Here is a 25,385-nt window from a genome sequence, read left to right as displayed (position 1 = left end):
CATTCAATGTATTTTTGGCTATTGCTACAAATATACCCCAGCGACTTAAGACTGGTTTTGTGGTCAAGGGTCACAAATGTCCTTATAGACACTTGTGGCCCTTAAAACCAAGACCTTGCACAATGATTTTCATGTTGATAGGCCAAATGGTTGCATAGGTATAGTCATTTTATCATGCTTTTTTCCCTCCTAAAGCACCACCAAGTGGCCAAGCTACATGATTTTTGTCCTGCGACCTAAAATTGAGCTCTTACATAAGTGTTCTGAGTTTGGCGGAGATATCTCATTCCGTTCAGGAGTTATAGGCATTTTACTAAAAGTGGCCCTTTAGAACGTTTTGGCGTCTCTTTGCGACAGTGAGTCGAAAGTTCCACTTTTTTTTTTTTTTGGTTTGGTTCCGATCGGGTGAACCTAGGACTAGTACCCTAAAATACCCTAAAAATTTCCCCAGGCTCACGATCGAATCTGCCTTTTGTCTGGCATGAGACAAGGATTCCAACAACTTAAGACACTTGAGCCTGCGACTGACAGTTTTAGAGTTAAGAGCAATTTTGTACTTTAGATCGCTGTAGGGCCCCCGTCAGACCGATTGAGGCGAGCCTTGGTGATGTTGTCGGTGGTGTGACTAACAAACTATAAGTTGTGGAGACTTGGAACTTGGAGGGATGGTAGTCCCTCCAAGTTCCAAGTCTCCACAACTTATAGTTTGGTCTACGCGATTAGTTTTACATGGCGATCGCTGATCCATGACCATTCTAACAATTACAGTAGGGTTTCAGCCAAACTAGCTTGAAACCCTAAATATAGATGAATCCTTAAAGCTTAACACACTAATTTTGACAGCACTCATTTATACATATAACATTGAGTATTCTTGGTTATTCTTTGGTTAAAAAAAATTGTTCCTCTCATTAGGGAAAAAAGAAAGCAAATTTTAAACACAAAAACATACATATCAAATAAGGGTACAAAATAAAAACATCAACCAGTCCTACATAACTGCACAGTTAGTAGTAAAGCTGGAAGGGAAGCCATGAAACAAAAGCACTAAGGCTAGAGTCTTTACTGACCATAAACACCTCCTCACTTCACTTCAAGGTTGAGTAACTATATCTGCACCATAAAACGCACCACGTACACACACATACACGAGCAGCACACAGACTCTACAGTGGCAGCATTAAAGGGCAACTATGAGGGATCCTAAAATATTCTGATGCATTGGGCCACGTGTTGCAATAGCTGTATATGTTGGAACGCATGTCATGTTTCCATTAGGAGCTTCCTTCCTGAATGCTCAGGGTTCACTCTAAAGCTTTTACAGACCACAGAAATCTACAAAATTCCCCTTTAGAACACAGACTATCCATCTATATCACTCAAGCATGTCATTAAATATTAAACAATCACATCACCCATGTACCCACCGCCCTGGCATAATGACATTTATTAAATTCTCTAAGCGATAAACAACCCTCATCATCCACCAATCAAAGCAGACACTGAAAGGCAAACTGGCATTATGCAATCAAATAAACAACCCCATAAACATGTGACTAGAGTGTATAGTAATATATCAGAATGACAGAGTGCTACTGAATAAACAGGGCTTAACCAGGTCCATGGACAGAGACGAAGCCATAGGGATGAATAATAATAAAAAAAAATCAATAACACTTATAACACACCTGCACTGCTCAGGGCTGTAAACATTCAACTCAATTGACAACTACAGTATACTGACCCAGTGGAGTTAAGTGAGGGACACCATTAAGGATCTCATTGAACCAAACAGACTCTTCTGCAGCCAGGAAACCATAAAAACAGTTTAAGGGCTCACTCTAAAAGCCCTAAGAGGAGTTATTATCCCCAAACCAATTCAGATCTTAATGATGACGCTGCAAACGGCCTGGACACTGCTCACTGACCACTACAGTTCAAATGCATATAATATAATAGCCCTTAAAGTATTTGGTCACTTCAAATACACTTAAAAATGCAAGAATATCACTGCATTAGGTAACCAATCATCAAATTAAGTTGTATGTGTTTCAAAAAATATATCAAAAGCACATTTGTCAAGCACTGTATTTTGCAAAAATTTTGTTAGGTTTCAAATTGATATTGTTCAAAATGATTGCATATGGACACTTTGTTCTCAAACCATAGAGGAACACTGCTTATCATTAATATGATGAACTGTACATGTGGTTGCTCTTTCAAAAGTATAGTTCACCCAAAAATTAAAATTACCCCATGATTTACACACACTCAAGCCATCCTAAGTATATATGACTTTTTTTTTTCTTTCAAATTAATACAATCTGAGTTATATTAAAGAATGTCCTGGCCTTTTCATGCTTTATAATGGCAGTGAATGGGTGCTGAAACTTTAAAGTCCAATAAAGTGCATCAATCAATCATAAAAACTCTCCATACAGCTCTGGGAGTTTAATAAAGGCCTTTACATTTATATTCAACACATTAATTCACTTCAGAAGGCCTTTATTAAACCCCAGGAGCCTTGTGGAGCACTTTTATATGATGGATAGATGCACTGTTGGACTTCAAAATCTCAACATTTTGTGTGAAAGAGCCAGGACTTTTTTTTTTTTTAAATATAACTCCAATTGTATTTGTCTGAAAGAATAAAGTCAAATACACCTAGGATGGCTTGACGGTAAGTAAATCATGGGCTAATTTTCATTTTGGGGTGAAAATCCCTTTAAGTCACCTTTGAGACCTTGAGAAATAGAGAACTTCTTACTTAATACACTTAAAATTGCAAGTACAGTCACAGACCGAGGGGAAAAAAGGATGGAGTGGAAGAAAAGAAAAGGATTAGAGAGGTAAATACCAGTGCAGGAGAGGGGAGGTTTCCCTTGGGACTGGTGACTATGCTGTTTTTGGTGCTGTTTGTCTGGGGCTGTGCAGGGAAACACAACATACATACGGTTAAGAAAGGGTCAGGTTAAGAAGGAACGAGGGAAAGATCGGCATGCACATGGACACAATTACACTCACACAAACACATGCAGTAGTTTACTGTTGGTATCTGTTTTAAGGTAACTGACTGATGTAGTGCCAACTACAGTACCTATTTACATGAAAACAGTGTTATTCATTTAGACACAATGTTCTCTAGCAGCAAGAGGGAAGGGAGGGTCATTATAAAAGTCCATAAAATGCTTTTCGCCAATTAGGTTTCCTAAACTAATCCATTATACCAATTAGCCACATTACATGCAGAGGTGGATTAGCTATGGGTGTTTATTTGTATTCAGAGTCCCTCTGGTCTCACATCTATGAGCTTGCAGTGAAATCGAGGTAGCTAATGGTCCGTTTTTCCCTTTTACAGCTCACGTGAGAAGTGTCATTATTATGTGCCTACACATGGGAGATGAATGAACAGCAGCTCACGACTTCTGGATCCTCACAAACATGAAATAAACCCACATACGAGTACAAACACATCATAAAACAACTGTGTGGGCACACACACTCATTCAAATACATACTGTTCCTAATTACTGGGCTACTTGATGGCTCGCAGAATTCATTAACAATTCCCAAAAACTTAATCGCAGATGGTCGTGGAAGTCCAACTTTATCCAAGCAAGCAGAGATATTGTCGGAAAGGACAAGCATAATAAAAGTGTCAATCCTGGAAATAAATGAAAGTTGAAGAAAGCAAGTAGATTTGGTGCAGTCAGAACCCTGGGATCTTCAGATCTTATGGAAAATTGTGAAAAACACAGAGTGGACCTGGGAAAACAGTTTTATTCTTCATGTCTATTCCATTGCCTACATGTATATGAACAGAAATGCCTCTCCTAAATCTGCTTTAGAAAGCTTTCCAGAGTGGTCATTATCAACCAAAATACATACGATTACTAACATGCAGACTGAGTCCCAGGAGGTCAGTGGCGTCCATGGGAGTTGAACTAAATTATCCAAACAAAGTAAAGAACAGCAAAGAGGAGAAACGCTGTTCATCAGAAAATACTCGAGAAAGTAGGACACATTTACTGGGTCCAAATGAACTCACAAAGCCAGATTTTTGAATGAACTCCAAGAAGTCTAGTCCACAGTGGGTTCTGGCCAAGAACTGTTGACTTATAGATATTGATTGGTATGCAAAGCAATCAGTCTGTTCATTTACTTTGTATGTGCCACTTAGGGGTGGGCTTATCTGAAATTAGACATGTGCCCTTAAAGTCCCCCTGAAATCAAAATTAAAGTTTTTTGGCTTTTAGTATGAATATATTAGCTTTAAGATTATCTATAAGCTAGTGTGCTTAAAAACAATGACAAAATTTGCGTTTACAAGATATGAGCATTCAAAACTTGCAGTCTCGTCACTTCCGCCAATATGAATCAAGGATTTGGATGATATCACCGCGCACTTCAGTTTCTAATCAAACGTTCTGTCCAATCAAATGCTCTCTAGAGTCCGTAGTGTCCCGCCCCCTACACAGAGACGCAATACACGGAGCAGATCATATGTGCGATCGGCATGTATTAAACTACACAGCCTCAGCATGATTATGATCACTATTTCGTTTTAGCAAGAGTTTCATATTGAATCTGTGGGTGATTTATTAGTCTGTGGCTGTCACAAGCTTACAAAGGCTTTACTGAGCTCAACGGCTCTGGCCGGAGCAGATATAAATGGAACGCTATTGGCTATTCAAAATTAGTGGGCAGGGCTGGGCGATATGTTTTTGTTTCAGTTAAAAGAACGTCACCACATAGAATAACGCTGCGTGTTTCAAGGCACTTCAGTGGACCTTTAAGTCACACCAAAGATGATAATGATAACTATTAAAGGCCCTGATATACATCAAACAAAAGATAAATAAATAAATAAAATCAATAAATAAAAAATAAAATAAAATAAAAGTAAAGAAAAGAAAAGAATGAACCTGATTTGAAACAAAATTAGTTTGGGGAGTTCAAAACGGCTTACAAAAGCGAACTTTCCAGAACAGCTCTATACAGTAGTTGAGGCAGGTTTCATCTTTTTTTATATGAAAATCTTCTCTGATTGGTGCAAATATAGCCACATCACTATGATCAACTTTCTTTCTTAAAGGATTAGTTCACTTCCAGAATAAACATCTCATGATCATTTACTCCCCATCCCCATGTCATCCAAGATGTTCATCGCTTTCTTTCTTTAGTCAACAAGTAATTAAGGATTTTGATGGGCAAAAAACTAGGAAAAACTTTCTTTTCCAACTTCAAAATCGCCCAACATTGTTGTTTTACCTTTTTTTTGTGAAGGACGATTGACTTCCTGTGCACGTTCGCTTTGTAAACACTGGGTCAGTACTCCCACCTACATCACGTGTAACCTTTCCAATGTGACAAGCATTTGTGGTTAAAAAAGGATACACATTTTTTTTAAAAAGAAACAACTGATCTTTTTGCTAGATAAGACCCTTATTCTTCACCTGGGATCGAGTAGAGCCTTTGAAGCTGCACTGAAACTGCAATTTGGACCTTCAACCCGCTGATCCCCATTTAAGTCCACTACAGTGGGGAAAATAATGATTTGATCCCTTGCTGATTTTGTATGTTTGCCCACTGACAAAGAAATGATCAGTCTATAATTTTAATGGTAGGTTTATTTTAACAGTGAAAGGCTGAATAACAACAAAACACATTTAAAAAAAGTTATAAACTGATTTGTATAAAGTGAAGTAAGTATTTGATCCCCTATCAATCAGCAAGATTTCTAGCTCTTATTTCAGGTGTCTTTTATACAGGTAACAAGCTGAGATTAGGAGCACTCTCTTAAAGGGTGTGCTTCTAATCTTAGTTTGTAACTTGTATGAAAGACACCTGAAATACTTACTTCACTTTATACAAATCAGTTTATAACTTTTTTTAAATGTGTTTTGTGAAGCAAGCAATCAATCAATCAATCAGATTGACAAGGATGTCAAGGACAAGATTGTAGACCTACCAAATAACCATTGCCAAGCAGCTTGGTGAGAAGGTGACAACAGTTGGTGCAATTATTCGCAAATAAAAGAAACTGTCAATCTCCCTTGGTCTGGGGCTCCATATAGAATCAGCCCAGAACTACATGGGAGGATCTTGTCAATGATCTCAAGGCAGCTGGGACCATAGTCACCAAGAAAACAATTGGTAACACACTACGCTGTGAAGAACTGAAATCCTGCAGCACTTGCAAGGTCCCTCTGCTCAAGAAAGCACACGTACAGGCCAGTCTGAAGTTTGCCAACGAACATCTGAATGATTCAGAGAAAAACTGGGTGAAAGTGCTGTGGTCAGACAAGACCAAATTCGAGTTCTCTGGCATCAACTCAACTCACCGTGTTTGGAGAAGGAGGAATGCTGTCTATGACCCCCAAAACACTATCCCCACTGTCAAACATGGTGGTGGAAACATTATGCTTTGGGGGTGTTTTTCTGCTAAGGGGACAGGACAACTGCAAATGGACAATGAACGGGGCCATGTACTGTCAAATCTTGGGTGAGAACCTCCTTCCCTTATTGAAAATGGGTCGTAGATGGGTATTCCAGCAAGACAATGACCCAAAACACACGGCCAAGGCAACAAAGAAGTGGCTCAAGAAGAAGCACATTAAGGTCCTGGAGTTGCCTAGCCAATCTCCAGACCCTTATCCCATTAACTTGTAGAGGGAACTGAAGGTTCGAGTTGCCAATCGTCAGCCTCGAAACCTCAATGACTTAGAGAGGATCTGCAAAGAGGAGTGGGACAAAACAAGACATTTTGGGCCAACTACAAGAAATGTCTGACCTCTGTGATTGCATAAGTCTTGTTTTGCAAAAAAAAAATGTTTTGTCAAATACTTACAGTGCCTTGCGAAATTATTCATACCCCTTCATTTTTTTCACATTTTGCTATTTTGCTGCCTTATGTTAAACTACTTTAAATTACCTTTTTCCCACATCAATCTACATTCCCTACTCCATAATGGCAAAGCAAAACAGGTTTTTAACATTTGTGCAAATTTATTAAAAATAAAAAACTGAAAAGATCCCGTTGCATAAGTATTCATTCTGGGACACTCTAAATTTAGCTCAGGAGCATTCATATTGCTTCTACATGTTACTACACTTCGAGTGGAGTTCAACTGTGGCAAATTCATTTGAATGAGCATGATTTAGAAAGGCACACACCTCTCAGAATAGGTCTGAAAATGCATATCAGAGCAAAAACCAAGTCCTGAGGTCAAGATGACTGCCTGTAGAGCTCAGTGACAGACTTGCGTTAAGGCAATGATCTAGGGAAGAGTTCAGAAAAAAAATCTGCTGCACTGAAGGTTCACAGAAGCATGTAGCCTCTATTATCCATAATGGAAGACGATTGGAACAACTAGGACTCTAGAAAATGTCTGCCAGCCCCCATCCAAGCTGACAGAGCTTGAGAGGTGAAAAGGTGAGACAAAGAATGGCAGATAATTGCCAAATGCAGATGTGCAAAGCTTGTCACATCATACCCAAAAAGACTTGAGGCTGTAAAGGTGCTTCAACTATGTACTGAGTTAAGGGTATGAATACTTATGCAATGTACTTATTTCAGTGTTTCATTTTTAATAAATTTGTAAAATTTGTAAATCTGGTTTTTGCTTTGTCATTATTATGGTGCATGGAGTGTAAACTGATGTGGGGAAAAACTAATTTCAAGTAGTTTAACATTATGCTGCAACAAAACGTGAAAAAATGAAGGGGTATGAATACTTTTGCAAGGCACTGTATTTCACTTATTAAAATGCAAATCAATTTACAAAAAAAAAAAGAAAAAAACTTTTTTGAAATGTTTTTCTGGATTTTTGTTGTTGTTATTCTGTCTCTAACTGTTCAAATAAACCATTAAAATTAAAGACTGCTCATTTCTTTGTCAGTGGGCAAATCCTGGATTGTTTTCCCCAAAAACCTTAATTTCTTTTTTGACTCAAGAAAGAAAGACATGAGGATCTTGACATTAGGATAAGTAAATTATCAGGAAATCTTTATTCTGGAAGTGAACTAATCCTTTGTTTCATAGCCATTTCTGAATTTTAAACCCCTCAGCAAAGAACGAAAAAGAACTTGGGGTCAGGGTCTTAACTATATTGTTTTAGTACTTGTTCTAATTCTACGAGTGTTATCTTTTGTAGGTGAGGACACTAACATAGTTATTGTTATAATTCTTGGTGTAAACAGGCCTCTACAACTGAAAAACTGCTAAAGTCAGCCAATTAGACAATATGAATCAGGTGCTCAGTGGATAGAGTGTGGGCAGCCTGTGAGGCTAAAATTAAGATCCAAGATTTGTTGACCAATAAAAAAAACAGAACCAGTCTGAGTGTTTTTATATTTGTCATCATTTCATTATGTCCCACAGAAATGCAGGATCTTTTAGAGGAAAGTGATGCACATTAGCTGGTACAGTAGGTGGAGGTACAAGAGGAGGAAGATGAAAGAAAACAGAAGGGTGTAAATGAAACAAGATTCTCACCATGTACTGAATGGTAGAGCTCGACTTCCGCTTCTACAGAGAGAATGAAAAGGAGAGAAGTGAGAAAATTGGAGGAAACTGTGAGACGATGTATAAAAAAGTAGCTGTTGGCTTGTTTGATAACCATTTCCATTTGGGGTGAAGAGAAAAGATCTGGGAGGAAATTTCAAATGCAGCCAGAGCTGTGTTTATATCAGTCAAAGAAAATTATTTGAAGAACAATTTTTGGGTGCATGTGAAGGTTTGGGTTCAGAGCAAGACAACTTGAAAGTTCTTCGGTACAAGAGAAAATTTGAAGGAACAAGGAAAGGAAGTGGGTCAAGTGAAGGAACGAGAAAAGTGGAAAAAGGAAAGAAACATGCTTCTAGCTAAAGAACAGTTGAAGTGCACCTGAGGAATGATCAGTGTAAGAAAAGTTACCTGATCTGGGGTCAGTTGTTCGTGACACACAACAGTTACAGTTCAGAGACAATCTGGCCCTGAACCTGGAGCAGGGAAAACAATGTAGGAGCTACACAAAGTAGGAATGATGTGCAAGGACAGGCAGGGATGCTGAGAGAGGAAGCAAGCACAGTCTGTGCGGTTCAGTGATATTTTTTTGTCCCAAAAAAAAAAAGGGCAGCCAAGAACGAGTTATATTAAGCACAGAATGTTCTCAGAAGCGCTTTGGTTGAAAACGCAGCAGCACAACTTCCAATCGCTGCGACTGCCGTATTAAAAAATAAATAAAAACGCCTCCAATTCTAAAGCAGAATTACATAACCGGCGGTCGTGCAAAGATTTAGACTCAAGTAAGGAAGTCAGCTTCAGTTAATTTGAAAAGTAGTGACAGAGACTAAATAAAGAGCAGCTCAACATGAACTTTAAAGACGGCGTTGGCGCATAAAGGTGAGAGAGCAAAGTAATCGTGAAAAGGATAGAAGAAATGTTTTAAAATGGCTGGAGAGGACGTGGGGGAGCCTGTTGCTAGGTGATGAGAGGAGCGCTGTGCTGCTATTTTCGTCTCAGAGTTTCCAGGGTTTCAGACTCACGGCTATTCTTGGAACCAGAGTCACATTCCCCGCTGAACTATTTCTCCGTTCAAACACACACACATACACACACATGAAGATAGCAGGTGTGAGTCACAGAGATGGGTTGTGGGGTGACGACAAAGTAGAAACAGGTAGGAATGTGTTTGAGCGTGTGTCTGCGAACACTCCCTTAAGTGTTAAGTGCAGTTCATCTCTGAAAATCCTGTTTCATGAATCAAATTACTCTGGCTCTTGTGGAAGATTCCATAGATTCCTCAATGGCATCGCAGCCGTCGTCGTTATATCATTCTCCTAAACGTCTCCCACACGCCTACAGGCGCTGACGGAAATAAAACCTTCATTTCGTCTCATCTTTCAGTGGTATCGCTGGCTCCATGACCGGATAGAGCTTGTTATGGTGTTTGGTAACACCTTATATTTCCACACTCTTGTCTGTCTGCTAGAGAGCCCGGCAAATTCACTGAAATACTCACCGCGAGGTTCATTGCGTAACCTGAACTCTATTTTTACTTTTTACGCTAATGTGTGGAAGTCTGTGGGATGGATTTAAATATGAGGAAATGTGTTAAAGGTAGGTTTTATTGGTTGCTAAATAACCAAGTATTTCCACATCTGGAAAATTCACTGAAGTACTCATCACAGGGTTCATATTATAAAATTTTCATGCTAATGTGTGGAATCCTGGGGGATGGATTTAAATATGGTCTTATTGGAGAATCAATAAGGGAATTAGCTAAAGATATTCACGTTTTACCTTTAAATTAAAAATCTAGGATAGCTCATGCATTTACTTACCATATTGGTCCAAATGTATTTTTTATATATTTTTTTATAAGTTAATTTCAACTCCTTTAGTGTTTAGTGTAAAAATAACATTTGGAAATACATGAGTATTAACCCTCTGGTTGTCAAATTGACCCGGAAAAGATTTTCTTGTCCCCCGAAAGTACGTTAACGTTATTGCATTGGATTCTAACTTCCTGACTTTGTTCACACAAAGTATAAGTACTTTTCAGAATTTTTTTTTAGAGTTTCAGATTTTTTGTGGGTTTTATTTCACCTAGTCACACTTGTGGTGGTCCTGGTCAAAAATGACCGGACTCCAAACAATTGCTTACAAATCTCTCATTATGCTATATTATCACAAAATATTGGAATTAAACTTGTTTTCTTTCATTTAGGACTGGTTTTGTGTTTCTATTGGCATCTGATTCATCGTAGGCCTCATTTAACTAAGAGCAGGCACCTAATTTTTTGAGTAAAAAAAGGGTTTTAATTTTCACAATATGATATAAAAAAATATGAAAATTTGCACTGTTTATCACACTAGTGTGCCTTAATGTTTAATGAGGAAGTTTGCTTTTAAATGCTTTTATTTTGTACAAAATTGCAAAGTCACACTTGTGGTGTTCCCAGTCAAAAATGACCAGACTCTAAACAATTGCTTATAAATATCAAATTTTTCTATACTATCACCAAATATCGGATTCATTCTTTTTGTCAACTTGTTTTCCTTCATTTAGGACTGGTTTTGTGTTTCTATTTGCATGATTAATCTTAGGTCTTATTTATCTAAGAGTAGGTACCTTGTTTTTTTGAGTGGAAAAAAAAAATGTTATGATTAATTTTCACAATATTTAACAAAATATTTAAAAAAAACTACCACTGTTTATCACACTAGCGTGCCTTAATGTTTAATGAGGAAATTTGCTTTTAAATGCTTTTATTTTGCACAAAATTGCAAAAAGTCACAATTGTGGTGTTCCAGGTCAAAATTACCGGGCTCCAAACAATTGCTTATGAATCTCAAATTTTTCTATATTAATCACCAAATATTGGATTTATTCTTTTTGTCACCTTGTTTTCTTTAATTTAGGACATTTATCTGAAAGTAGGCACCTCATTTTTTGAGTGAAAAAAGCATTTTTATGAATAATTTTCACAATATGAGATAAAAAATGATGACAATTTGCACTGTTTATCACACTAGTGTGCTTTAATGTTTAATCAGGTAGTTTGCTTTTAAATGTTTTTATTTTGTACAAAATTGAACATTTTTGACCGGGAACATCAAAGGTGTGACAGGAATCTGAACACAACCAGAGGGTTAAAGGGATAGTTCATCCAAAAATGAAAATTGTGTTATTAATTACCCTCATGTCATTCCAAACCCCTAGGACCTTTGTTCATCTTCGGAACACAAATTAAGATATTTTTGATGAAATCCGAGAGCTCTCTGACCCTGCATAGACAGCAAAGCAACTACCGCATTCAAGGTCCAGAAAGGTAGTAAGGACATCTTAGTTTTATGAAGCTACAAGAATACTTTTTGTGCGCAAAGACAATAAAAATAACAACTTTTTTTTAGCAATCTTACATGTCAGTCTTCGTCGCAAGTTCACGAGGGTAGCACAATGCATACATGTGGTGCTGCTGACGCAGAAGCCGATGATCTGACATACAAACCCAGGTACTCTCATGTACGTGTGGGGAAAACTGATATGGAAGAGAAGAAATTGTTGAATAAAGTTGGTGGTTTTGTTTTCTTTGCACACAAAAAGTATTCTCGTAGCATCATAAAATTACGGTTGAACCACTGATGTCACATGGACTATTTTATCAATGACTTTACAATCAATCTGGGCCTTAAACTTGTCAGTTGCGTTGCTGTCTATTAGTGTTAATTACATTGACGAATAATTTTCGCCAATGACATTGATTTCAATGACAAAAAATATGACGAAAGACATTTTTGTCAACTAATAAAAACGAGACCAAAATTCACAAAGAACAGATTTCATTCAGAATGAATCTGCTGTGTGGTTAGGAGGTTAGATGTATATATATGAATTGTATAATTGCCTATTGATCTATCTGGCAGGACATAAGCTGGCATTCATTTTCCACACATCTCATAAAACATAAAAAAAAGTCTATATCTGGGAGTAAGAGAACAGCAGACGACGCAAAAGAAAACGGCATTTGGACAGGTTTTTTGAGTGTATAAACCGAAGCAACACCTCTCACACAGCACACAAGCTCTCCTTCGCGTCTCATTTACGGAGAAATACACACAAAAAAATGTTGAAGTGTCCATGCAAACACACTCTGTTATGTCTTAATTGAACCTAAACAGTTGGGAGAATATCTGACATGTATGTACATTGCATTCGTGCATTCGGTTTTAAAGTCTAATTTCATTGCTTTCGTTAATGGCATTGATGTTAATCAAGCACAAAAGAAAGACAGAAAATCACTCGCTGCTCTCGACTAAATCACTTTAGTAACCCTAATAAAGATAATCTAAATTTATTTACATAAATAAATATGTCTGCTTGAAAGAATGAAGAATGTGGTGCATAAATTATCATAAAGAATGTATAATTAGATTATATAACCAGGTAGCTCATTGAAAAGAAAGACCATGTTCTTGTTTTTTAATGAGAAGTGGTTTCATTTCATTTTAATATAAAGGCAAGTTGGGTGTCACAGCAGTTAAATCTGGGTTTATCATAATAAAACCTTAATATCAAACCTATACAATGAGTTAATAAATGCATTACACTGTAATAAACTATAATCTTATGATAATTAGTCGACTAAAACTAAAACAATTCGGATGAATAAAATATTACGAAATCTAAAAGGCATTTTAGTCAAAAGACTATGACTAAGACTAAATCAAAATTTGCAGTCAAAATTAACACTGCTGTCTATGCAAGGTCAGAAAGCTCTCGGTTTTCATCAAAAAAATATCTTAATTTGTGTGCAGAAGATGAACGAAGGTCTTACAGGTTTGGAATGACATGAGGGTAATTATTGACAGAATTTTCATTTTTAGGTGCACTGTGCCTATAAGTAAATAATGACTACCTTTTGAACATCTCTTTTAAAAAAGAACTGTTTGCTTTTTTATTTTTAATCCGTCAGTTTAGATAAGAGTTTGACTAGACTTAATTGGAATTATACCGAAATATAGTTTAATGAGGTGATTTTTTGGTGTCAGTGTTCACGTTCACGACTTTCATGTTCTAAAACACACACACACCCATACCCACACATTAAACGTAATATGAACTATAAAGACAACACAATCATGCAATAAAAAAAAAAACACACTCTAAACATACAGCAAGCTCTGATAGATTAACCAGGGCAGAGAGACAGAGTAGTGAAAAGAGAGAAGGCACTAAGAAGTCATTTGGTCATGTCTGGGTCACACAGGTCAGAAGTTCAACAGATCTTCTTACCTTAACATCTGCTTTTTTGTTCAACAAGCTCTTGGCTGCTACAATGGGAGGAAATAAAAAAGAGACGTTAAATCAGCAACACCATATTACATATTACAAAATGTCAATTAACCCGTCGAACGGGCAGTTCACCCAGGGCTATATTTCCTAAAATTAAACATAACACTGTAGATATTAATCACACTAATATTCTTGTAAACCATCTAGGCCCAGACAGAATCTGCAGATTTTTTTGCAAATTGTTTTTCAGATGGTAAAATGTGTTGAAGATGGCTGAGAGCACTAGGCTTTTACTGGTAACTAATTAAAAAAAATTAACTACCAAGCTCAAAAGAGGCAGAAGATTAAAAAAATAAATATATAAATATAAATATATATAAAACTTGCTGCGAGGGCAGATTCTGTGTTGGCCTACTTATAAATCTGATACAGCCAGATTTCTATCAATGACACTTTATAATAAATTTCGAGTCATTAACAATACATTATATAATTCTTACTAGATCAGCAGTCAATGTAGATATGAGTATGAATATATAGTCGTGGCCAAAAGTTTTGAGAATTACATAAATATTGGAAATTGGAAAAGTTGCTGCTTAAGTTTTTATAATAGCAATTTGCATATACTCCAGAAAGTTATGAAGAGTGATCAGATGAATTGCATAGTCCAGTGCAGAGCTGGCTCAGGAATGGCAGCAGGCAGGTGTGAGCGCATCTGCACGCACAGTGAGGCCAAGACTTCTGGAAGATGGCCTGGTGTCAAGAAGGGCAGCAAAGAAGCCACTTCTCTCCAAAAAAACATCAGGGACAGATTGATCTTCTGCAAAAAGTATGGCGAATGGACTGCTGAGGACTGGGGCAAAATCATATTCTCAGATGAAGCTTTTTTCCGATTGTTTGGGGCATCTGGAAAAAGGCTTGTCCGGGGAAGAACAGGTGAGCGCTACCATCAGTCCTGTGTCATGCCAACAGTAAAGCATCCTGAGACCATTCATGTGTGGGGTTGCTTCTCATCCAAGGGAGTGGGCTCACTCACAATTTTGCCCAAAAACACAGCCATGAATAAAGAATGGCACCAAAACACCCTCCAACAGCAACTTCTTCCAACAATCCAACAACAGTTTGGTGAAGAACAATGCGTTTTCCAGCACGATGGAGCACCATGCCATAAGGCAAAAGTAATAACTAAGTGGCTCGGGGACCAAAACGTTGACATTTTGGGTCCATGGCCTGGAAACTCCCCAGATCTTAATCCCATTGAGAACTTGTGGTCAATCCTCAAGAGGCGGGTGGACAAACAAAAACCCACTAATTCTGACAAACTCCAAGAAGTGATTAGAAGTTGAATTACCAGAAGTTGATTGAGAGCATGCCCAGTCGAATTGCAGAGGTCCTGAAAAAGAAGGGCCAACACTGCAAATACTGACTCTTTGCATAAATGTCATGTAATTGCCGATAAAAGCCTTTGAAACGTATGAAGTGCTTGTAATTATATTTCAGTAACTCACAGAAACAACTGAAACAAAGATCTAAAAGCAGTTTAGCAGCAAACTTTGTGAAAACTAATATTGGTGTCATTCTCAAAACTTTTGGCCACGACTGTACACTACCGTTCAAAACTTTGGAGTCAGTACTTTTTTTTAAATATTAAGCAACAATGAATTTAGACATTAGTATTTATTATAAAGTGTTACCCAGGGCCTCTCAGATTGAACAGTTCCCCATTGGCTAGTAAAAAAAAAAAATATATAATAAAATTCTCATTAATAGTGTGTTATTATGGAAGAAATGGTGCCACAGACATCGCATTACCCTTTGTACATTTCTTACTACTTTTTGATTTTCTAAATCATTCGGAAGGGAAATAACTGAATATTCAAAATGAGTGTTTTCAAGTTCAGTTTCCAAACATTGTAACTGATTGAGGAACTTTTCAATCCAAGAACTGTTAGAATTGACAATTATTTTTTTAAAATAGATATTTTTACAGCATCATGGTGAACACCACTTATTAGATCAATATAAAACAATCATTAATGAGTAAAAAAAAAAGCATCTGACACAATCACTGTCAATCATTGGTTCTTGTACCATTTTAAATTCAGAATACATATGCAAACAAATGCACACGCACCCTCTCAAGCACCTCTGAAGCAGTTCATTCAGATCACCTCTTTTTTTAGTATTAAATCACAGTAGCACCATCACATTCGCATCAGACTCATTTGGCAAGCCTGTTTGCTCAAAGACTTTTACAGCCAGAGTTGGTTAGTCTATTAATAGAGCACAGAAGAGATTTCGAGCTTTATCCCTCAGGTTATACACAGGAATGGGCATTTTAAATCATTTTCTATACTGAAGTATTCATACTGCAAATGCGTAACTCCAAAATAAAACAAATGAGTATTAATCACTTTAATTCTGAGTATTTGGTTATTTGTGCCCATTCCAATTGTACATCTTGAAGGATATCTAACCTACTGATCTAGATACTGTCTACTTTCTAAAATGATCCCACAGATACATCACCAAAACGATGGCGTGGGCTGGCATTATGCATTAAAAAACATACATAGCAAGAGGTTGCACAAGAAACAAAGCTTAAGTTGAATACATGTGCGGTATTTCTGGTCATAAACTGAAAAACAGGGTCACTCAAGGTTGGTATTTGATACAGATCCTCCTAGAACTGTATCTGGGCCACCAATCCATCCATCTGGTGGCCCAAAGAGATCAGTGAGAAGAAATGAGCATGCGTCCCTGTAGAAAGAGGAGTAGTGAAGTAACATCTAATACTCTAGAGTGAGTGGAGCTCCTTACCTTGCCATTAACACAGAGAGCAAGAGAAAGAGAGGAAGAAAGAACGGAGAGAAAAAGAGAGAGCAATGGAGAAGAGGTCAAAATACCAAGGTCTCTTGTGCTGTTTCTATGAACGCTGAAGCTACACGACTATCTATGGAGCTGTATATGCGGCTCAAGAACCAAAACAAAGTATGTCAACTTGTTTTCGGCACAGTCATCATTTTTCTCAGAGTTTATCTACTTTGCAGAGAGTCAGCACAAACAAGGTTTAGCAAAAAAATAGCAGGCAAATATGTTTGTGCCAGGCTGTTTTGTATAAGCAGTTTCACTACTCTACAACCTAGTCCTCAAGCATTTTCTAATGCTTTTAAAAATAACATTACATATTATAAATATTTAATATAATACTTAGAATATATTTTATTTGATATTTACATTAAATAAATGAATTTAATAATTACAAACTATTTATATTAAATAAAAATGCATTTATATTGAAACATAATGGAGAATTTCAATGCATCTTGTGCAATGTATAGTAGCTGCACAAACAAAACTGAGCATTATTTTCTAAAGAGGATGCAGATTTTCACTACTTTACAAAAAGTATGTGAACTCCTCACCTATTTGTACTTTCTGAACATTTAATTCCAAAACTATGGGCATAAATAGGAAGTTGAAACAGCCAAACGTAGGGGTGTCCACATACTTGTTTATAACTTAAAATATGTTATATAAATTTATTTTGTATGAAAGACAAGTATGAGGATTTGGAGTGATCCAGATATCAGTCCCAAATGTAGTGTAACTGCCTATAGTGCAGTAGTCTGGTTGCTCAGGCTGGGGGTAGTAGAAGGACAACAGAGAGAGGCAGCACTACATAAATATTTGATTGCAGGCATGTGGAGGGAGCATCAAATATGAAGCACAGCCTTCACATTGAGCCACAGCTCACGCTCAATGTACCAGCTCAACCCTTCTACCTCACTCATGATGCACTCTGTTTAAGAAAAGAGGAACGAAAAATAAAACTGAAAAACATTTAAACCGAATCATTTTTTGCCCTCTCAAAAAGGTAACTGTCAAAACAATGTCACTGACTTCTCCTCCAGAAAAGCTGTTTGGATAAATCAAGGAATGCTAAATAATCACCTTTTTCTCTAAGCTTAAATGTCAATGGCTGTTCGGTCGAAATGATGCTTTCTCTGACAGAAAAACACCATTTTAAGCCATTTTAGAACAAATAAATTGAATATAATTAAAAAGCTGAGGAACATCTACAATCCAGTCAGTCAATGTACAATTCTAACAACACATTTTAAAATAAAGGCTATAACTATTACAATAGATATATTAGTGTCCACAACAATGGATAATAACTATTATTAACAAACTGAAAAAAAAGAAAAAAAAAAAAACTTTACAGCGCAATCTAATCCTTATTTAATATTGACTAATAAACATTTAATTCTAATGTTCCACTTTCTTACAACAGAAATGCTATAGCCACTGTAATTTCTTGAATATGTGGACATCAAAATGTGTAAACTCAGAGTGAGGGTTTGAGCTTTTATTTTGAAATTGCAATGAACAGTTAGCATATTTAGAAAGGTAATGATGAATTCTGTGTTACGTAGGTTTATAAATCTGATCCCAGCTGAACGTTACAATAAACCAAAACTCACAACAATATGCAGAGATGAAGTTTGAGGCGTTCCACACTTGTAAATGATAACTGTTTGTGTGGAGCAGCGTTTACTGTGAACAGTAAATTGAATTTGGAATTTAATTGAATTTTAGTCTTTGTAAATTCACAATAGCAACATCATTATGCTTTATTATGATTTTTTAAATGGGTTTAATATATCATGCAGCCTTGGAAAACGGTGTAACAATGCGTTTCATGGATTCTTGTTTTTTTTTTTAAATCGAATACTCTAACTGAATCAAAGAATCGTGACTACCTGGTCAAAAATAAAACAACAATTTGAGCAAATTGTTCTGGCAATGATTTGATTTGTGAGAGATTAGCAGTGATTGATTTTCTTTGAATCAGTTCTGGAGGAGACGCAATGAACAAAGAACTGTTGAAGTAAGGGGCAATAAAAAGATTTCAAATTCATCAAACTACAACTATAATGTTTAATTACAGGCATGTATGGCCAAGATTAACTTTGATAAATTGCATACTTAGTGTTGTGTAGTGCTCTAGGCTAAACCCTGTAAAAAAACAAATGTACTGCAACTGTATTTTTAGTATATCCAAATATAGAACAAAAAGAGATACTGTGCATTTCCCCTCATACTTTGGATCTAGTATCTTTAAGAATGATAATTAAAATTATGCATAATTCTACATTCCATCCATATACGTAAATCCTGGGTAAAGAGTGAAAACGAAAAAAAGACCATTTAAAAAAAATATTGTAATAATATTACAAACAAAAAAAAAACTTTTTGATACAGTGAGTACAGTTGTCAAGAAGCTTTGACCATGCACAAGTGCACCAGATCCATTCAGCCCATCAAACCCCCAAGTTAGTGAACATGCATTAGTCCAACCTCTCATGCAGCATTCAGCACAACAGCAGGCAGACTGTTCCACCCCCAAAAGAGGGGTGAACTTCAACTTCACAGACCATATTAAAGACAGAGTAAAGGAAGGAAGAATACAGAGGATGAAAGTGAAGATGGCTTATGGGTGTCAGATAAAAATGGAAAGAAAAGTGATGAGGAGGAGGAAGATAAGAATAAACCAGCAAAAAAGGAAGAGGCAGTGATTTATGGCACATATGAAAGGAAGACATGATGGAGAGAACAGGACTCAAAAAAATGAGAGTGGGAGGGGAAATACATTCATCATGTAGGGTTCCTCTGTGAAATAAATAAAAGATGAATGAAATGGTGAGGACAGTGATGATGACAGACAGCTGAGTGGATACATATGACATCAGACATGAACTGCAAGAGAAACGAGGTGAGTAATGACACAAAAGTGTGGAGGACAAGAAAGAAAAAGCAGAAACAGCAGGTGGGACAGGTAGAGGGTGAGTCATCATGCATGCTTTAGCCCCATGCAGAGACAATCATGGACTAGTGAGTGACAGAGAAGAAACAAGCGGTTGATGAGAGAGGATGAAATACAAAAACGTTTCTTTTGTATAAGAGGCGAAAGAAACTGAAAAAGGTAAAAAACTGAAATCAGACAAAAAAGAAAAACAAGGAAGAAAAAAGAAACCAAAAAGGAAATGAATAGAGAAGTAAACAGGAATATGGAAAAGAAAAGGAAAAGGAGAAGAGAAGTGGAAGAAGAGGGACAGGGAAAAGGGTAAGGAAATAGAAAGAAAGGGGGAAAGCAAAAGAAAAGGAAATGGAAAGAGAAATGAAATTAAATTAATAGGGAAGTAAAAGGGAAATTTGAAAGGAAAGGAAAGGAGAAATGTGAAAGGGAAAGGGGTAAGGAAAGGCATAAGGAAAGGAAAAGAAAAAGAAGTGGAAGGGGGTTGAATGTGGAAAGGGAAAGAAAAATGGGTAGAAAGGGAAAAAGCAAAGGATTGTGGGTGAAAGAAAGGGGAGAAGCAAATGAAAAGGAAATGAACAGGGAAGTAAAAGGGAAATAGGAAAGGAGAGAAAAGGAAGGGAAAGGAAAATGAAAAGATGGGGAAAGAGGAAAATGAAATGGAAAAGGGAAACGGGTAAGGAAAAGGGAAGAGGAAGAGGGAAGGAAAAGGAAGTGGAAGTGGGGCAGAGCGACAGGGTGAGAAAAATGGAAAGGGGAAAAGCAAAGTAAAAGAAAATCAATAGGGAAGTGAAAGGGAAACTGCAAAGGAAAAGAAAGGAAAGGAAAATAAAGGAAAGGAAAGGAAATGAAAGGAAAGGAAAGGAATGTGGAGGGGGTGGAAGCAGAGGGATAGGGGAAAGGTAAAGGAAATGGAAAGAATGGGAAAAGCAAAGGAAAAGGAAAAGGAAAGAGAAAAGAAATTACTAGGAAAGTAAAATGGAAATTGCAAAGGAAAGGAAAGGAAAGGAATGGAATGGAATGGGAAAAGAAAAGAAAAGAAAAGAAAAAGGGAAAGGAAAGGAAACGAAAGGAACAGGAAAAAAGAAAAAGGGAAAGGAAAATAAAGGAAAGGAAAGGAAATGAAAGGAAAGGAATGTGGAGGGGGTGGAAGCAGAGGGATAGGGGAAAGGTAAAGGAAATGGAAAGAAAGGGAAAAGCAAAGGAAAAGGAAAAGGAAAGAGAAAAGAAATTACTAGGAAAGTAAAATGGAAATTGCAAAGGAAAGGAAAGGAAAGGAATGGGAAAAGAAAAGAAAAGAAAAGAAAAAGGGAGAGGAAAGCAAACGAAAGGAACAGGAAAAAAGAAAAAGGGAAAGGAAAATAAAGGAAAGGAAAGGAAAGGAAAGGAAATGAAAGGAAAGGAATGTGGAGGGGGTGGAAGCAGAGGGATGGGGAAAGGTAAAGGAAATGGAAAGAAAGGGAAAAGCAAAGGAAAAGGAAAAGGAAAGAGAAAAGAAATTACTAGGAAAGTAAAATGGAAATTGCAAAGGAAAGGAAAGGAAAAGAAAAAGGGAAAGGAAAGCAAACGAAAGGAACAGGAAAAAAGAAAAAGGGAAAGGAAAGCAAAGGAAAGGAAAGGAAAAAAGAAATGAAAATGAAATTGAAAAGGGAAACGGGTAAGGAAAAGTGAAACAGGTAAAAAGGGAAGAGGAAAGGAAAAGGAAGTGGAAGTGGAAGGGGGCAGAGGGACAGGGTGAGAAAAATGGAAAGAAAGGGGAAAGCAAAGGAAAAGGAAATTAATAGAGAAAAAAGGAAATTGCAAAGGAAAGGAAAGGAAAGGAAAGGAAAGGAAAGGAAAGGAAAGGAAAGGAAAGGAAAGGAAATGAGTAAAAAGGAAAATTGAGTAGAAAGGAATGAAAATAAAAAGAAAATTAATTGGAAGGTAAAAGGGAAATTGCACAGTAAAGGAAAGGAGAAATTAAAATGAAAAGAGAAGAAAAAGGAAAATTTAACAGAAAATGAAAGGGAAGGGGTAAAGAAAAGGGAAGAGGAAATGAAAAGGAAGTGGAGGAAAAGGAAAGAAAATGGAAAGAATGGAGAAAGCAAAGGAAAAAGAAGAAAAGAGAAAGGAAATTAATATGAACGTAAAAGAGATTGCAAAGGAGAGGAAAGGAAATGAAAATGGAAAGAAATGTGAACAAAAATGGGAAAAGGAAAGAAAATGGAAATTAATTAATTAAGCAGAAGTAAAAAGAAAAGAAAAAAAAGAAAAAAGAAAAGGAAGGGAAATGGCAAATAGAGAAATAGGAAATGGAAAAAGGAAAGAGAAAATGGCAATGAAAAAGGAAAAAGAAGAAAATTATATGGAAATGAAAAGGGAAAGAAAGTAAAAAGTAAAAGAAAGAACAACAATTACAAAGAAAAAACAAAGTAAATGGAAAGTAGAAATGAAAATGGAAAGGAAATTTGACAGAAAGAAGGAATGGGAGGAATATGCAAAGGAGCGTACAGACAGAAAAGGGCAGAGGAATTGGGCCCTGTAGGGCGGTGCTACCTTGTTCCACCAGCCCTGCTGTGGTGCCTGCAGCCGCGGCTACTGCAGCCGCAGCCGCAGTGACCGAGGCGGGAGCCGTGGTCTGCCTGCTACCCACTAACACACACACACACGCACACACAGGAGTATGTACGTCCACACACACATACCCACCCACACACAATCACAAACAAAATGAGAGGGAGGAACAAAAAGAGAGAGAGAGAGGGAAGAGGAAAGGGGGCAGAGTGAAAGAGAACCATTCATTAGTCTACGGGAGAAGAAAGTGTCAGTTATAAGAACACGTCAATCCAATTTTCTTTTTTTATTTATTTGAGAGACAGGTGGCTTGTAACAAAACGATCCCCACTCAAACAAGAGCCATATATTCATTGTAACAAAGACAAGACTCTGACCCAGAGGGAAACATCCCTCCTAACATTCAAAACCACATATTTATCAACGCTCTTTGCTGGACAATTATCTGAAGTGGTTACAAGCAGAGCCCTGACATCACAGAAGAGATCAAAAGGCAGAAAGTGCTACTATAACTGGTTGAATGTCCATTAAGGATGCAGTTAAATAAAAGAGAATTGACAGAGAGAGAGGGTGAAATTACACATACAGGGAGAAGTCTAGAAATGCATGTTATTTTGTATTATGCACGATATCTGTGAGGTCAGAGCTACAAAACTGCAAACTGTGAGATGGAGAGAAAAAGGTTTTATGTAAGTGGTAGGCAGAGAGTAAAGGTATATATAGTGTGGTCTTTAACCACACTTAAAAATGTATGAACGTCATCACATTAGATATCGAGCCAAGTGGCATTTCTTCATTTTGAACATTTTATTTTCATACAATAGGAGTAAATGTGCTCAAATGTAGTCTGGGTCCCATCTTTGTTCCGAGAAACACTCTAAATGCAATTAGTCAAAATATAGGATCTCAGTTCTAGATTTCACATATATTTTTTATCTTTTTTTTTTTTTAATGATTTTTGCATTTAAAATTATGATTTTTTGGCAGTTGTTTTAAGAAATTAGCAGAAAACTTGCAGTGTTTTTTTAAAGATATTATGCATGACACTACGACATGACAAAAAAAATATTTGTATGAAATTTTGATACAAAACTTTTAAACAAGAAAATTATTTTTTAAATGAGAACAAAGAAGCAAATTAAAAACAAAAGGACAACGATACAAAAAAAATTAAATAACTTAATTTTTACTTTATTTTTTCATTCATGCGTATTTGTTTATCACGCTATGTCAATAATAATTATTTTGCATAATGGCTTATGCAGGATCACAAAAATGCTACATTTTATTGATTCAGGACTGTCTGGCATTATTTGTTTTTATGTGCCATTTGGTTTGATATCTAATGCAATAACATTACAACACTTTAAGTACAACTTAAGTCTCTCAGTACTTTTAGGGCCTGTGTATAAATATATAAACCCTGTATAACGTGGACAATCTTGCCCATGAGTCACTTTTATTAAGAGCAAGAGGTTTTGAACACAACAGCATTTAATTGACAGAAGACAAATAACAAACAAAGCACATTAAGATGGAGTGGGGATCTTAAAGACAAACAGAAGATTCCCTGGAGAACCATAAGAACATACACAGAACAGAGCTATCAGAAAACACATATCTGTCAACTCAGCTGTCAGTCAAAACCGTTCAAAGGTTAAGTTCCAGCTTCATCAAACCCGAGTAACTTACCAGAGAAGTTTCGTGACACAAGCATGGTGGTGAGGATGGCCCCCTGTGAGGAGAGAGAGGAAATATAACCTCTGTGTGTGTAAAATTAGAATTGAGTGAGCATGTGTTTGTGTGTGACCAAGAAACACACCTTGAGTTTCCTCCTGGCGTTGAACTTCTTCAGGCATTCCACAGTCTCTTGTCTGTGCATCATGGAAGCCACAGTAGAGCGTTGCTACAGAAACAATCAGGGAAAAGATTTTTACTGTACATCTAGAACAACATTTTACTCATTTTGTTTAATTGATCTATATGTTTGCATGTGCGTGTTGGTGAATACTTACGCAGACCCATGGGTGTTTGAGAGCTTCCTGTGCAGTGATTCTCTTGGCAGGGTTTATGGTGAGCATTTGATTGATGAGATTTTTGGCTTCAGGAGTAACTGTGTCCCATTCTGGAGATGGAAACTATTAGAAAAAAACTATTATTATCAAGTACAACTTTGCTCTGTGAACAAGCACTGCACAAAATAAAATAAGCCACCTGCTGGAATTTGAGTTTCTGTGACTTTTGATTCAAACTCATGCATCTCTAAGAAAAATAAATCACCTGTCAAAGCTTAATTTTTGCTGATATACAAGTTTATTGCTGAATTTATCAAATAAATCAGTCAAAGAAATAGGCACATTTTGGAAAGATGATTTTTAAAATACATCTGTTCAACTTCTAGCACTCTATTAGACAAACAATGTCTTTAAAGGGATAGTTCACCCAAAAATGAAAATTTGATGTTTATCTGCTTAGCCCCAGGGCATCCAAGACAGATCCAAATTACACCCTGTGGCTCGTGACGATACATTGATGTCCTAAGACATGAAACGATCGGTTTTTGTGAGAAACCGAACAGTATTTATATAATTTTTTACCTTTGATACACAGCCACGTCCGTCTGTCCTGAGCACGAGCTTTGCATCCGGCTCATGACACGTGTATGCACTCTGGCGTAGTATACGCAAACGCCGTAAGGGGAAATCGGTTAAAAGTCCTGGATGAGTTTGCGCAAGCAAATGTAATCTTTTAGCTTTAAATCGGTTTGAACAATCAGGATAAGTGCAAGTAATTACCATTTTGAATAGCCGCTATACCCACAGTCTCTGTGCACTGTGTAAACAATGAGTGTCGTATACACGCGACAGATCGCTTCCGGCGTTTGCGTATACTACGTCCGAGCGCGTTTACATGTAACGAGCCGAAAGCCAAACTCGTGCTCAGATGGACGTGGCTGTGTATCAAAGGTAAAAAATGATATAAATACTGTTCAGTTTCTCACAAAAACCGATCGTTTCGTGTCTTAGGACATCAGTGTATCGTCGCGAGCCGCAGGGTGTAATTTGGATTTGTCTGTGTATGTTTTTCTTTCCTCTAAAGATTTGGTAACCATTGACTGCCATTATTTGACTGACAGACTGCACCGGTTTTTGTTAAAAATCTTCGTTTGTGTTCTGCTGACGAAACAAAGTCACCTACATCTTGGATGCCCTGGGGGTAAGCAAATAAAC

The 25,385-nt window shown here is 36.9% G+C and overlaps 1 protein-coding gene across 36 annotated transcripts in view; it reads right to left on the bottom strand.

Annotated features, from left to right (window-relative positions):
- camk2b1 (calcium/calmodulin-dependent protein kinase (CaM kinase) II beta 1) overlaps window positions 1-25,385 on the bottom strand; it is an 88,156-nt gene that overhangs the window by 21,606 nt on the left and 41,165 nt on the right. For 7 of the 36 annotated variants that reach the window (XM_073840457.1, XM_073840456.1, XM_073840459.1 and 4 more), the window contains exons 10-15: window positions 24,171-24,293; window positions 23,978-24,061; window positions 23,848-23,890; window positions 22,138-22,233; window positions 13,782-13,819; window positions 2,858-2,926 (exon numbers count right to left, since the gene is read on the bottom strand). In XM_073840457.1, coding sequence (XP_073696558.1) covers window positions 2,858-2,926; window positions 13,782-13,819; window positions 22,138-22,233; window positions 23,848-23,890; window positions 23,978-24,061; window positions 24,171-24,293 — 453 coding nt within the window. Of the gene's footprint in view, window positions 1-2,857; window positions 2,927-8,497; window positions 8,531-13,781; window positions 13,820-22,137; window positions 22,234-23,847; window positions 23,891-23,977; window positions 24,062-24,170; window positions 24,294-25,385 lie in introns of all 36 variants that reach the window. The other 29 variants (XM_073840464.1, XM_073840463.1, XM_073840480.1 and 26 more) reach the window with 11 other exon arrangements.

The sequence above is a fragment of the Garra rufa genome, chromosome 5 (assembly GCF_049309525.1).
Source record: "Garra rufa chromosome 5, GarRuf1.0, whole genome shotgun sequence".
Classification (NCBI taxonomy): Eukaryota; Metazoa; Chordata; class Actinopteri; order Cypriniformes; family Cyprinidae; genus Garra; species Garra rufa.
Note: the sequence above shows the minus strand (reverse complement) of the source record. Positions and strands in the feature narration are given on the sequence as shown.